The sequence below is a fragment of the Tursiops truncatus genome, chromosome 5, assembly GCF_011762595.2.
Source record: "Tursiops truncatus isolate mTurTru1 chromosome 5, mTurTru1.mat.Y, whole genome shotgun sequence".
Classification (NCBI taxonomy): domain Eukaryota; kingdom Metazoa; phylum Chordata; class Mammalia; order Artiodactyla; family Delphinidae; genus Tursiops; species Tursiops truncatus.
Genome location: NC_047038.1, coordinates 30812209 through 30825220, shown reverse-complemented (window position 1 = coordinate 30825220; position 13012 = coordinate 30812209). Strand labels below are relative to the sequence as shown.

The window sequence follows — 13012 nt, the reverse complement described above, 5'->3', positions numbered from 1 at the left end:
GCTTTCACCCCATGTCCCTGTGACAGTGCCTTGTGTTTCTAGATACAGTTCAACTGTGCCAGTCCCTTACAATGGGCAAAAATGTATTTTTACCCCATTAAAACTAAAAACTATATTTTAAAAAGATGTGGAGAAGTTAGGAAGGCAGCTATGCTCACCACTATACCACCAATGCCATTGAATGTGAAGTTAGGAAGGAAAAAGTTATGTGATGAAACACACACTCACTTTACAAACATATATACCCTAACTCACATATCAATCACACACTCTCCTGCTGAGTCTATAAAAGAAAAAACTATAATTAAATCATTCCCTATTATGAATGTTACTCTAAATAACAAACTTTCATACCGCAAAATACCAGACAGTGGAGAGCTAATCAATGCACTTTAATTCTAGCAGGATATCCTCTACTTTTCTGGGAATGTCCCTAATGCAGGAGCTTAAGTACCCACGAACCCACAACAAAGTTCTGCAATGGTGAGAAAAATGTCGTGGAAGATTCCTTGAATGGATTCTGCACTCAGTTCTGTTTGTCATTTTCCAATCTAAGCAACCAGCAAGAATGGAAACACTCTACTTTTAAATCAGTGTTGGGGTAAGTATTGCCAAATCCAGATATTAGACAAGGAAGTCATAAATATTGTGGGAAAGTGAGATTGCGTCAACGAGTAGGATCTGGCCTAAATATTAATGAAAAAGATACTGTTCTTTTCAGGGCACATTTTCATTCAGATGGGTCGTAATATTCATACACATATTCATTCAGGCACGTATTTGTTCAGGTAGAATCCACTTCTCTCAATATAATTTAAAACAGGTTTTTAATGAAATACAAAGAAAAGCCAATGTTTCCATATGTAAACCTATAAACTTCCAGAAATGAATCTAAAATGTATTTTTAAATAATCATGATAAAGCAATATTTTATTAACCAATCGTCTTCCACTCTGAAAGCAGTGGAACCTATATGAAATTATAGCAGACTTGTTTTGTTTTTTAAAAAGACATAACAGTTTTGCAGACAATTCTTTTAACTTATCACAGTTTTGGAGAGCAGTTTAAATTTAGCTTTTAATTTTTAAAGACTGAGGGACTTAAAATGAGATCATCTGAGAAAATTAGATGCTCTTCCAAACCAAAGCAGACCACGGATCTCTGTGATATCACTAACTTCCAATTTCTTACATAAAGAATCATTAGGAAATCTTAGGCACTGAAGAGCAAAATTTGCAGAGCTATGCTGGGCTCTTTGGAAAAGTCTCAACTTTACCTGAAATTGGGTCTAATGAATCATTACTCTTAGATTCTTAATTTCAAGAAAATCTATTTTTCAATTAGGGAAATGTTAAAAGAATGTGAAAGACCTTCTCAAAAAACACTTTAATCTGAAGTGTTTAAACAAAGCAGTGATCCTCTCAATAACTTCAAGAATGTGGGAATATATTTTTATGTTATGTTCTAAGGTTCCACACTACTACAATGGAATTTATTCTGTCTTTCTCTTTATACTAATGAGGTATATTCTATGTTTCTATTCATATTATTTTTTCTATAACATTAACTGCTGCTAGACAAAGGCAGAGTCATGATCTCAGAGATTTATCATAATGTGGAATTCACGTTTACTTGTTAGCCACATCTGTTACCTAAAAATCTAAAATCTGCACTGGGCATTGATATCCAGATGCTCAGACGATAAACTACAAACAGTCGTTTCCTGCTTCAGACTCAAATGAGAATAAACATATTCATTGCATGTCCTCTAATTTATCACTGAAGTGAAGCACAAATGATAAAAAAAATTAACGTTAGATTGGTTACAGTGGTTTGGTTACTGTCTCCAATTAAAATTTAGTTCATGAACAAACCTCTTTTACAACATAACATTCACTGCTTAGGTAGATATTATTCACATAAAAAAATTATCAGCAGGGAAGTATTTGACATGAGAGGAAAGGAATATAATTTTAAAAGAACTGTCCATCATGCCCTATTGAGACAGTTTAGTAAATATTCATTTCTTCTCATAAAAGATAGAAACATGCAGAGTATCTTTAAACATGCAAGATAGGTTGTTGGCATTCCAACCCAGCAGATCTTTGTTAGTCTCAAGCAGCTCAGTATATGCTGACTTTATCCTTTTACACGTCCAGATTATGTTTGTACTTTTACTAGGATCAGCATCAACCCTTTTAAAATGAAAAACACTCAAAAACACTCTGCGTGTAAGGCATGAAAACGGCATCATTTTCAGTAATTGTTCTCATACTACACAGTGATAGCAAACACAGTCAAATGGTGACTATAAGACAGTAGAAAGAACACACCAGAATAGGGATTTACCTTTTGCCCTGGACGACCAGATTCTCCGGGCTCTCCCTGGCCAAAGAAAATCAAAGATGAAAAGGGCAGTCTTATAAGAATTTTCCAAAAGCCTTAGGCCCTTGGACACTTTCAGCCTCCCCGATGACACATGCATTTCATTCACTTTATTCTGTTGTTCTACATCCTACCAGACATATGAACATTTTTTTTTTTTTTGCTGTAAATATACCTAAAGCTCACATACAAATCCACATTTCCATAAAAACTAATCAGAAAGGGAAGAAAAGGCAAGACCTCTTGTTTAAGCCTTTATCAGAGATTTCTAGCAGATACTCCGTGTTGTGTCTAGAAGCTGATTATTGCAGTAATATAGGAACAGAGTTAGAACCATCAAAGTTGGTAAAAGGGAAGGGGAAACAAGAGACTTATAAAAGTCAAAGCTGTAACTCCTGGGGTACAAACACTTGCAAGGCTATAGTTACCTTAATTCCTGCAGCGGATGATCCAGGGTCACCCTAAAATGAAACCCATGAGAGATTATTCTACAAGTGATGGGAATAGGAAACACACAAACACATAGAGAGCTGTTATCTACAGAAGCGCCTAAGGAAATCCCATGACTAATGGGCTGAACTATGCTCCCTAAGATTTTGTATCAATATGGCTAAGATGTCAGTAATTTCCAAGATAAACAATATACTTTCTAAAAATAAAACTTTGCAAAATACATAAGGACTACATTCCTTGAAATAAATATAAATATGGATCTCTTCCCTTGATACAGTGCTAAAATTGTATTCTAAAGCAATATATTAGTGGATCTGGAATTTCAGTTTTCTCTATTTCAGGAATTTATTAATGTCACTGGCTATCATTTACTAGGAGTTCCCTGACCCTTTCAGTCTTCAGAAAGTCAGGGTTCAACAGATGAAGTCAAAGGGTTAATGGTGTTGAGTTGGAAAAAGCCATGCCGCCGGTCAGTTTGTTTTCCTCATGAAGCACCGTCACCGTTATGACCAGCACGTTTTTTTCTAGCTCTACACTTATTTCATTGTAAGGCAGTCACCAGAAAGTTACAGGATGATGGATGACTTGTGGGTGACAGGGACACAAGGAAGATCTGAGAGAAAATCCTGAGACAGAATCTGGTTTTCTGAAAGGCATTGTATTCCATCCGGATTTCACCGAGTGTGACTACATTCTTAAGGCAAATGTGCTCTAAATACACAGGTGGCTGCTTATTTCTGATACGAGGCCAGACAAGGGCCTAGATTTTCCAGTTCCTTCTAGTCCTCTGTCCCATAAACATGCTACAAGGAAAATAAAAGGGAGAAAACGTAGTCATCTGAGAAAACAGAAACAGTCACAAGGAGGACAGCACATACTGGGGTTTCCTCAGTTGTCCTATCTGTGCAAGGGCTCACAGAGCTCTAGGGGTCTACTTCCTCGTTCTAGGTTTAGAGAGCTGCTCATCAATCTCATTTAGAGATGGAGATACACCTCAGGCCTCTACACATGAGGTACTTGCCCCTCTCCCTCAGTTTCTCTCTCTTCTCCCCACAGCTGGCAGTTCTCTTTGTTCAGGTCTTAAGTGGCTTTGCCTCAACCCCTCACTGAACAACCTAGACACATGCCCCTCACATCCACATCTCACTCTGCAGCATCTGTTCAAGTCCTGCAAGCTCACTGCATATGGATTATGTATATATGTTTTCTGCCTATTCTTTTCTTGTCCCTCCATTAGATGATCAGCCACCTGTGGGCAGGTTCAGGGTCTATTTTTATTCAGTGTCTGAATAAAATATGCTGGATACGTATATGGTGAATAAATGAACAAATCTCAGAAAGAATATTTTCAGCAAGCAGTCAAGAATCAAAAAAAAAAAAAAACCTTTGGGAAGAAAAACAAAGCTTAAGAAGGAGGAGGAAATAATAAATTAACTCATTTGAGGAAACATACGAGTTTCTTTGACATCTGTAATGGCTACTACTCAAGGAAAAATTAAAACGTGACAAAACATAGAGAACAGGATACCAAATACTGTCTTATTGTAAAATGATACTGGTTTCTTTTCCCCATCACTAATAATCAATTGAGTTCCGAGTGGGCAGCGAAATCAATGTGGCTAACAAAATAATACTTATTTCTGTTTCCACTAAATCAAGTCTGTCTGAAAGCCATCAACACCAATGAATCAGTATTTTGCACAATGAGACCTTTGTATTCATAAAAGCAATTTTGACTTTTCTAAGCCCCCTTTTTCATCTTATTTATACCTCACAAGACTCCCAAGAGATAGGGCAGATATTACTATTTTTACTCAATAGATGAGGAAATTGAAGCAACTTGAGCCTAAGTGAATTTTGGACTTCCTGAATTCTATTGCCATGTTCTTTTTATTGGAATAAGAAAAGAATTATTGGTTTATCTCATTCTGGCAACAGGGCACAATGGTTCTAGTAAACTTATAAATAAAAGGAAGTTGCTTGTATTAATTGTAGTTTAAACACTTTTTTTTCCAGTGTTTTAATGAAAAGTGACTGGATAATCCACTAACGAGAAAAAGGACTAGATTTAGTTCTCAGAGAAAGTGGATGGGAAGGAAAGGACAGTTTCCAGGAAGCCTGATTTATTTGTGGAAACTGGAGCAGTTTCATTTGATGGACAACTATGACTGATATATCAACTTTCTTTTCAAAAATTAGAACTGTGAAATCTCAAGGAATTTTTATAACTTTTAAGTGGCAAGGCAATTGCTGGAAGACATTCCTAAGTTAAACATTTTAAAGGATAATGCTGCAAGTAGTGAAAATAAAAGTCAGTGTTTATAATCCTCATTCCTCTAAAAGTGAAAATGAATACAGGATTAAAGTAGGAAAAAAAACCCCAACTGTGTCTCTCTAAGTATACCCTTAGCTTCACAAATCAGTTGGTTTGAAAATAAAAGTTTCCACAGGGTAAATCGTAAAGCAAAAAATACTTTGAGAAGATACTTGAGGTAAATGAATTTGACTTTGCTATTGACCATTCAAGTACAGAGTTTTTGGTTTTGGCTGTGATTATTTTCAAGCACAACATTTGGTATGTAATTATATGTATGTGTTACTAAAGTCTATGTGAAATAAAGTGAATGTGGTGATATTTCTATCAGTCATTAATTCATTCAATAAATATTTATTGAGCATCGATTATGTGCCAACCACGTTCTGGATGCAGGGATACTAGGAGCTAGGGCGATAAAGCGAACAATGCTGTTTCAAACCCTGCCCTTGTCCTGTGCTTATGATAGAGTCACCCTTCCGTATCCCTGGGTTCTGCATCTGCGGATTCACCCAACCTTGGACTAAAAATCTTTTGAGAAAAAAATTCCTGAAAATTCCAAAGAGCAAAACTTAAATTTCTGTGTGTTTACATAGTATTCGGTATCATAAGTAATCTAGAGAAGCTTTGTAGTACAGCTGACCCTTAAACAACACAGGCTTGAACTGCAAAGGTCCACTTATATGTGGATTTTTTTTCAACAGTAAATATTACAGTACCAGATGATCTGCAGTTGGTTGAATTCGGCGGATGGGGAACCATGATATGGAGAAAACAGGGATGTGAAGGAACCATGTATAAGGAGGGCCGTTTGTAAATTATACCCTGATTTCAACTGGCAGAGTCTCAGCACTCCTAAGCCCCGCATTATTTAAGGGTCAGTTGAATATGGGAGCATGCGCATAGGTTATATGCAAATACTAGCCCGTTTTATATAAGGGACACGCTAGGATTTTGGTATTTGCAGGGATCCTGGAACCAATCTCCTGGAGATACCGAAGGACTACTGTAATCATTTGTATATATGTATATAGTATATATGTACACAAATATATGTATTCAAAAATATTATTGATTGAATGCATAAAAGCTACTTTCCTTTTCTTTCTTTCCACGTACAAAAAAGTCTGGGATAGGAAGAAATTGTCATGTTGGGAAATTTTGTGTCACCACAGAAGACATGATAAACAAATGCATGGTACAGGAAAAAGTTCTACCATTCAACGAAAATAAGAAGCAGATGAAAGTAAAAAAAAAATAATTTTTTTAAGGTTTTTCATTCAATAAATATTTATTATCTCCCTATTACATGCCAGGAAATTGGATTGGTGTTGGGAATAGAACAGTTTGGTAACTTATAGTTTTTTGTTTGTTTATTTGTTTGTTTTTTCTTTTCCAGTGAGCTGGATGCCCAATTAAACAAGGAATTACAATAAATTGTGATAAGGGTTATGAAAGGGATCATAGAGAGTGCTCTGGGAGCAAATAGAGGGTAATAGAGACAGTCCAGGGAGACTGAAAGGCTGCCCCAGGGAAATGACTTAATGAATCCAGGTCTCAGTAGACAGGAATAGGATGAGAACATGAGGAGGTGGAGGTGGACAGAGAAGAGTATTCTAAGCTAAGGGAAGCATCATATGTGCTAAATTGGAGAAGGCCCTATGCCCAAAAGAAAAGCCTTCCTATGTGATCTTAAGAAAAGGCAATTTGGTGGGTGGCTCCAAATATGGGTGTCGCTTCTGAAAAGGCTCTGAGGATGCAAATCAAAGATGCTCTGCAGGTGTAAAGTAAGAAGGCAGGTTATTTATAGAAATGGAGATTGGGGGAGAAAAGAAAAATGAAGACACAGACAGGCAATACCAAGAAAGTGAAGCTTCCTGCTATATTGAAAACGGATAACCAACGAGGACCTACTGTAGGGCACAGGGAACTCTGTTCAATGTTATGTGGCAGCCTGGATGGGAGGGGAGTCTGGGGGAGAATGGATACATGTATAAGCATGGCTGAGTCACTTTGCTGTGTACCTGAAACTATCACAACATTGTTAATTGGTTATACTGCAATATAAAATAAAAAAGTTTTAAAAAAATGCTCAGGAAAAAAAAAAGAAAGAATGTGAAATTTCTAAACGAACAGATAAGGTTGTGAATAATAGAGTGGCATGATGGAACCATTCAGTGGTCTGCACCAACACTTACTTTCAAGTGCTGGGATAATAGATAAGGAATGCATTTCTACATTAGTTGGTGGGATTAACACTCCAAAGAGCAGAACATAACCTTCCCGTAGTAACTCCACACATGATTAAAATCAGTCTTTGGCAGGTCATTCTTAATTCTAGAGTTCATCGTAGCTTCTGGCCACAGAGAAAACCCAGCCCAGAGGTTTTTACAGTCCCACAGCATTTCCAGATGACCAGTCTGGAAAGGCTTAGATTGCTTTACCATCCAAAAGCACCTAGTTGGATCACAAGGAAAAAAATCCTATTAAAGTGAATCGCCAATGACGTAATTTACTACATCAATGGCAGAAAAGAAGCATTTTTTTGATTTTACATCTCAAACTTGGTAAATGATGAATGGGTTTCACATACTGAACCCAAAGGCCATGAGAAGAGTGTTTCTAACATGCTGGAAACAAATTATGTGACAGAATCAGGAAATGTTTAAAAAACACATCAAAAATTATATTCCAATTACAGCATTCTTGGGGATGAATGCTACAGGTCAGATTACGTATTATATGTTACAGATTCCTATTTACAATCCCCTGTTTAGACTCACTGAAAATTTATAGAAATGATTTCTGTTTTAACTGAAGCATTTCTCAAACTTAATTTCAGTTGACTAATAAAACTTTTTGATAAAAAAGAAAAATAACCAATCTGGTTGATTTTCATTTCCATGTGGTAAGAAAGCTAACATTTATTGAGAGTTTACTATGTGTGAGTCAGCATGGTAAATGATTTGTGTTAATATAAAAAATAAGAACCGTATTCCTTTGAGATGAATTTAGCTTTTACAAAGAAAAAAAAGTTGCTTTACTATTGCAATATTAAATTTTAAAAACGTGTGATTAAAGAAACTATTGGCCTACATTCAAAAATTAAGCTCTAAAAATACATATTCTAAAGATTAAAATTCTCTACATAAATCCACACAGGCGTAGCTCAGACTTGGCATAAATGGTTTTCACTTGGAGAAACTGCTCTCTGTTTAGAAGATTTCCTTTCTTTAAACAGAGGTTGGCAACTATGGCCCGAGGGCCAAATCCAGCTAGCCACCTGTTTTTGTGTGGCCCAAGAGCTAAGAGTGGTTTTCACATTTTTAACGGTTAACAAAATTATAAAAAGAATAATATTTCATGACATTTGAAAACCACATGAAATTAAAATTTCAGTGTCCAGAAATAAAGTTTTATTGGAATAGAGCCACTCTCATATGTATACATATTGTCTATGGCTGCTGTCATGCTACAATGACAGAGTTGAGTAGTTGTGACAGACGCCATATGGCCCACAAAACCTAAAATATTTATTTTCTGGCCCTTTACAGGAAAAGTTTGCTGACTCCTGCTTTTAAGCAAACACAACAAAGGTAAATAAAATATCTATGTTTATATACCTAGGGTTTTTAATTTTGACTTCAAGAAGTCATAGAGGTATATCACTGGTCCCATTAGTATTAAACATACTCATGTCATGGTGGATTGCAGCATGATACTTAAATCTGACAGATAAATAAAATGGGTTTACAGCAGTGGTTCTCAGTGAGGGATGATTTTGTTCCCCAGTGGACAATTGGCAACCTCTGGAGAGAGTGTTGGTTGTCACAACTCGGAGATGCTACTGGCATCCGCTGGGCAGAGGCCAGGAACGAGGCTAGACATCTGACATCTCCCTCAAGAAGGATTATCCAGCCCAAAATGTCAGTAGTGCAGAGGCTGAGAAACCCTGGTCTACAAGAAACTGAGAGTCCACTCTAATTTCTAGACTACCTCTTGAATACAAACACAGTTGCTACTCGGTGACATTCATTTATTCCTACCATTAATTTCTCCCTACCACCCATGCCATATTTATATTAATATTTATAAGAATGAGGAAGACAAATTTCTCTTTACTTTATGGGTATGTTTTTATGACTAACAACTGTCCATCTGTACCATAATAACTTTCAAAGTAGAGTATTCTTATTCTCAACTACAAGCCTAAATGAATCTTTCTTTGTTTCATCAATTAGCCTGATTTAAATTAAATCTGACTATTCCATTTTTAGTTTCTTAAAAGATCTTTTTCTTAATTCTTAACATATAGCACAAATGAAATAAAAATATCCTTCCTATGTCAGAGATGTGTGTGAAGTAAGAATCCAAGCAAAAACTTCAATAGACTGAGGAAAAAAAGACAGGAGGTAGGAAGATGAACAAAAGACCACCGCAATATAAGTGCTAATAATGGTTTAAAGGCCAAAAAAGAAAAAAAAAAAAAAAAGAGAGAATACAAAGGCTGACAAAATATCTGGATCTAGTAGATTTCAAGTTGAAGCAAATTTTCAAGGCCGCATGAGAGGCTCTAATCAACTGACTTTAGCTGATTATCAAACTCTTGCATCCCCTCCGAATCCTCTGCAATCTTCTATCCTAAAATCGGGACAAATGGAATCACTTTAGGAACTCTATTTTTATATCTCTGTGTATAAAGGGAGTGTTCCATTTACACAGAAATAGTGGTGTGTTTCTTTTTGTCTTGAAAGTCATATTACTAGAAACCCAATTATGCATTTTCTAGAATTTTTGACATAGCATTTTACTTTTAAAATATTTAAATTTGCAGCTAGGAGCTGGTGGAATAACCACCTTTTATACATTAAATATTTAAAAGTTTTCTAATTGTGTAGAATTATCTCTGATCTTCCATTTTCACGTACATGAAATAATATTCTTGCTCATACACATACTCTTTCATATTTCGCAACACTGTACCTTTTCACCTGTATCACCTTTGGGGCCATTCTCTCCAGCATCTCCCTAGGAGGGGAAAAAAGCAATACATGTAAAATATATTGGTGACATTCAGCAAAGAGTACTTTTCATTATTTTAAGTTTCCTTTCATAGGCACTATCTATTAAAATCTGTTGTAAATGTTCTACAGAGCTAATGTACTTTACGTGACCAGCTGCCTGATATCAACTAGTCCAAATAAATGTTATTACAATGAACATGGCTAAATAGTTTTTACTCCACGATAATAACAGAAGGTAATTTCTCTGACTTCTAATAGCTTATTCTGGCACTAATAGCCTATTCTGGCCACCTTAACTCTTTCTCTTTTCTCTGCTCAAAGAGTCACTCTAACAAAGGCTTTCTCCTGACTCCCTCAATATGCCGTGTGCCTTACCCTTTCTGTCTCCTTCCTTGTCCCACTCCTGCCACCTGGAGTCCTGCCTTCTCCTTTCCCTTCAATCTGTGAATCCTACGCATCTCAAATCTCCAGGCCCTCCAAGTGCATGACCCAGCCCTCAAAACTGCTGCACTGAGCATCGAGTTATCTGGGCCTAAGTGTTTTGCATTTGAGAAATAAATGTTTTATATCTTATTAGAAAATTTTAAAAAATTATAGTAAAATATATTGGGGAGTTTATGCTTCCTTTGTTATTTTTGAGAGCTCCTATGCCTATTCCCTCACTGATATCTTTCTACCTACAAGCAGTGCTTTAGGAAAAAAGTCATTTGTTTATTATCCATGCTTTGCTTTCTTAAATTCTAAATTCTTTAAGTCTTATAGAATGCACTAGTGGAAACATCATGAATTCTGGAGCCAGAGAGCTGGAACCCAGGTCCAGGCCCTACTGGGCAAATGAAATTCTCTTTACATCAAATTTCTAATGTGCAACGTAAGGGCAAGAATATTTTATGGGGTTATAAGAAATAAACAATTACTGTGTCTAAAGCAACTGGGACAGTATCTGACACATCATAAGTTGTTAATGATAATCATTAGCAATAACAATGCATTATTGTTCATACATTCCGTAAGCTGGAATACCCTTCTGTCCAGCTGCGTAAGAGGTCACTCTTCTATCATTTAAAATTTTCCGTAAAATAAGAGAGAAGCTACTGATGATGGTTTCCCTGGGAGAAGGAGGGGTGGCGAAGGAGGGAGAGTTTAACCTTTTCTCTTCACTTTCTTTTCTTGTTTCAAATAAGCATGAGGCTATCCTGCTCAGGCATTCTTTTATGGTGACGGGGACAGCACAGCAGCCTGGGAGCCTGAGCAGTTTTATCTGATGAGTCCCTGGAATGGTGCTGGCACTGCTCCTTTTCCCTCCTTAATTTCTACACAAAAGAGTCATCTGATGACTAATTCATTTCAGGTTAATTACCATGAACTGGTTGGAAGCCAAATAAATATACTGATCATAAGTTATGGGGGATCTTTGATAGGCAGCTCATTAGCACACTTTTAAAAATTGCTTGGACATCCCTTTATTAAATAACAAAACAAACTTTCTTATTAGGTAAACTGGTTCAGAGTGGCCATGAAGTGAAGGGTTTGACTGAGTTGCCTCTCTGCTCTGCTCTCCTTCCATTTAAATAAATGTCTTTTTACTTTTGTTTTACAAGAATACAGTTGTAAAATACAGCTCAAAAATACAGTTATGTTCATGAAGCTTGCTGGATCTGTAGATGTACCTCTTTGGGGATTAGCGGTGATGATACTGATTTGTCAGAAAGATCGTATCACTTATGAAGGGCATTATGTGGTATCTTGGTAGTTGCCTGCAGAGATGGCATACTTCTCAAACACTGGTAAAGGACATAGCATGAGAACTCCCCCAAAGCAGTAAGGAAGGATGTTTGTCTAAGAGAAATTTAACATATGCACTCTGCTTCTCCTTTTGCTTCTCTTTTTGGGTTTTATGGGAATTCTTTTTGGGACAACTTTCAGTGTATTTGCTGTAGGTAAACATCTGTATCCCTTTAACCTACTGACCTAAGAAGTAGTAGAGAGAGAGACGGATGCTTAGAAAAGTACTGGAGTGGCATTAGCAAATAGGTAGAACAGAAATTTTGCAGGCCTAGGGATTTTTTGAAAGTCATTTAAAAGCCTGACATAGAATGTTTAAATTTGCACCCTTCTCCTCCATTTCTTTAAATCTTTTTTACCCAAACTTCTATACATATATAAGAATTACACTATTTTCTCCTTCCACTAATTAGCAGTTTGCAAAAACAGTGGTCATTATATCTATCTACATCTATATAACTAAGCATACCTTGTCTTATTGTGCTTTGCTTTATTGTACTTCAAAGATACTACTGCATTCTTTACAGATTGAAGATTTGTGGCAACCAGCATCATTTTTCAATTAAGGCAGGCACGTTGTGTTTTAGACATAATGCTATTGAACACTTAACTGACTACAGTATAGCGTAAACGTAACTTTTATATGCACTGGGAAACTGAAAAATTCGTGTGATTCATTTTATTGCAATATTCACTTTATTGCAGTGATCTGGAACGGAGCCTGCAATATCTCCAAGGTATGCTTGTATACCTGTATCTGTCTATCCAACCACACATAAATACAGTTCAGTTTGGTACCTCTTTGGGGAAAAAAAATAAAAATCAGCAGAATCATTCTTACCTTTTCTCCTTGTTCTCCAGGTTGTCCCTGGGCAAAAGAACGAAGATTGAGTGACATATTAAATTATAAAACACCTAATCAATCAACACTAAACAAAATCAGATATTGAACATACTATTAATAGATAAATTATACATGACATGTTCTATTTTGGCAATATATAGTTGTTATATAAAAACAAAAGGTTAAGACAAGTTTCCTGGAGCACTG

The 13012-nt window shown here is 36.2% G+C and overlaps 1 protein-coding gene across 1 annotated transcript in view; it reads right to left on the bottom strand.

Moving 5' to 3' along the window:
• COL25A1 (collagen type XXV alpha 1 chain) overlaps window positions 1-13012 on the bottom strand; it is a 465859-nt gene that overhangs the window by 70984 nt on the left and 381863 nt on the right. The window contains exons 14-17 of the mRNA XM_073804997.1: window positions 12803-12829; window positions 10136-10180; window positions 2814-2846; window positions 2350-2385 (exon numbers count right to left, since the gene is read on the bottom strand). Of these exons, the coding sequence (XP_073661098.1) occupies window positions 2350-2385; window positions 2814-2846; window positions 10136-10180; window positions 12803-12829 (141 nt within the window). The remainder of the gene's footprint in view (window positions 1-2349; window positions 2386-2813; window positions 2847-10135; window positions 10181-12802; window positions 12830-13012) is intronic.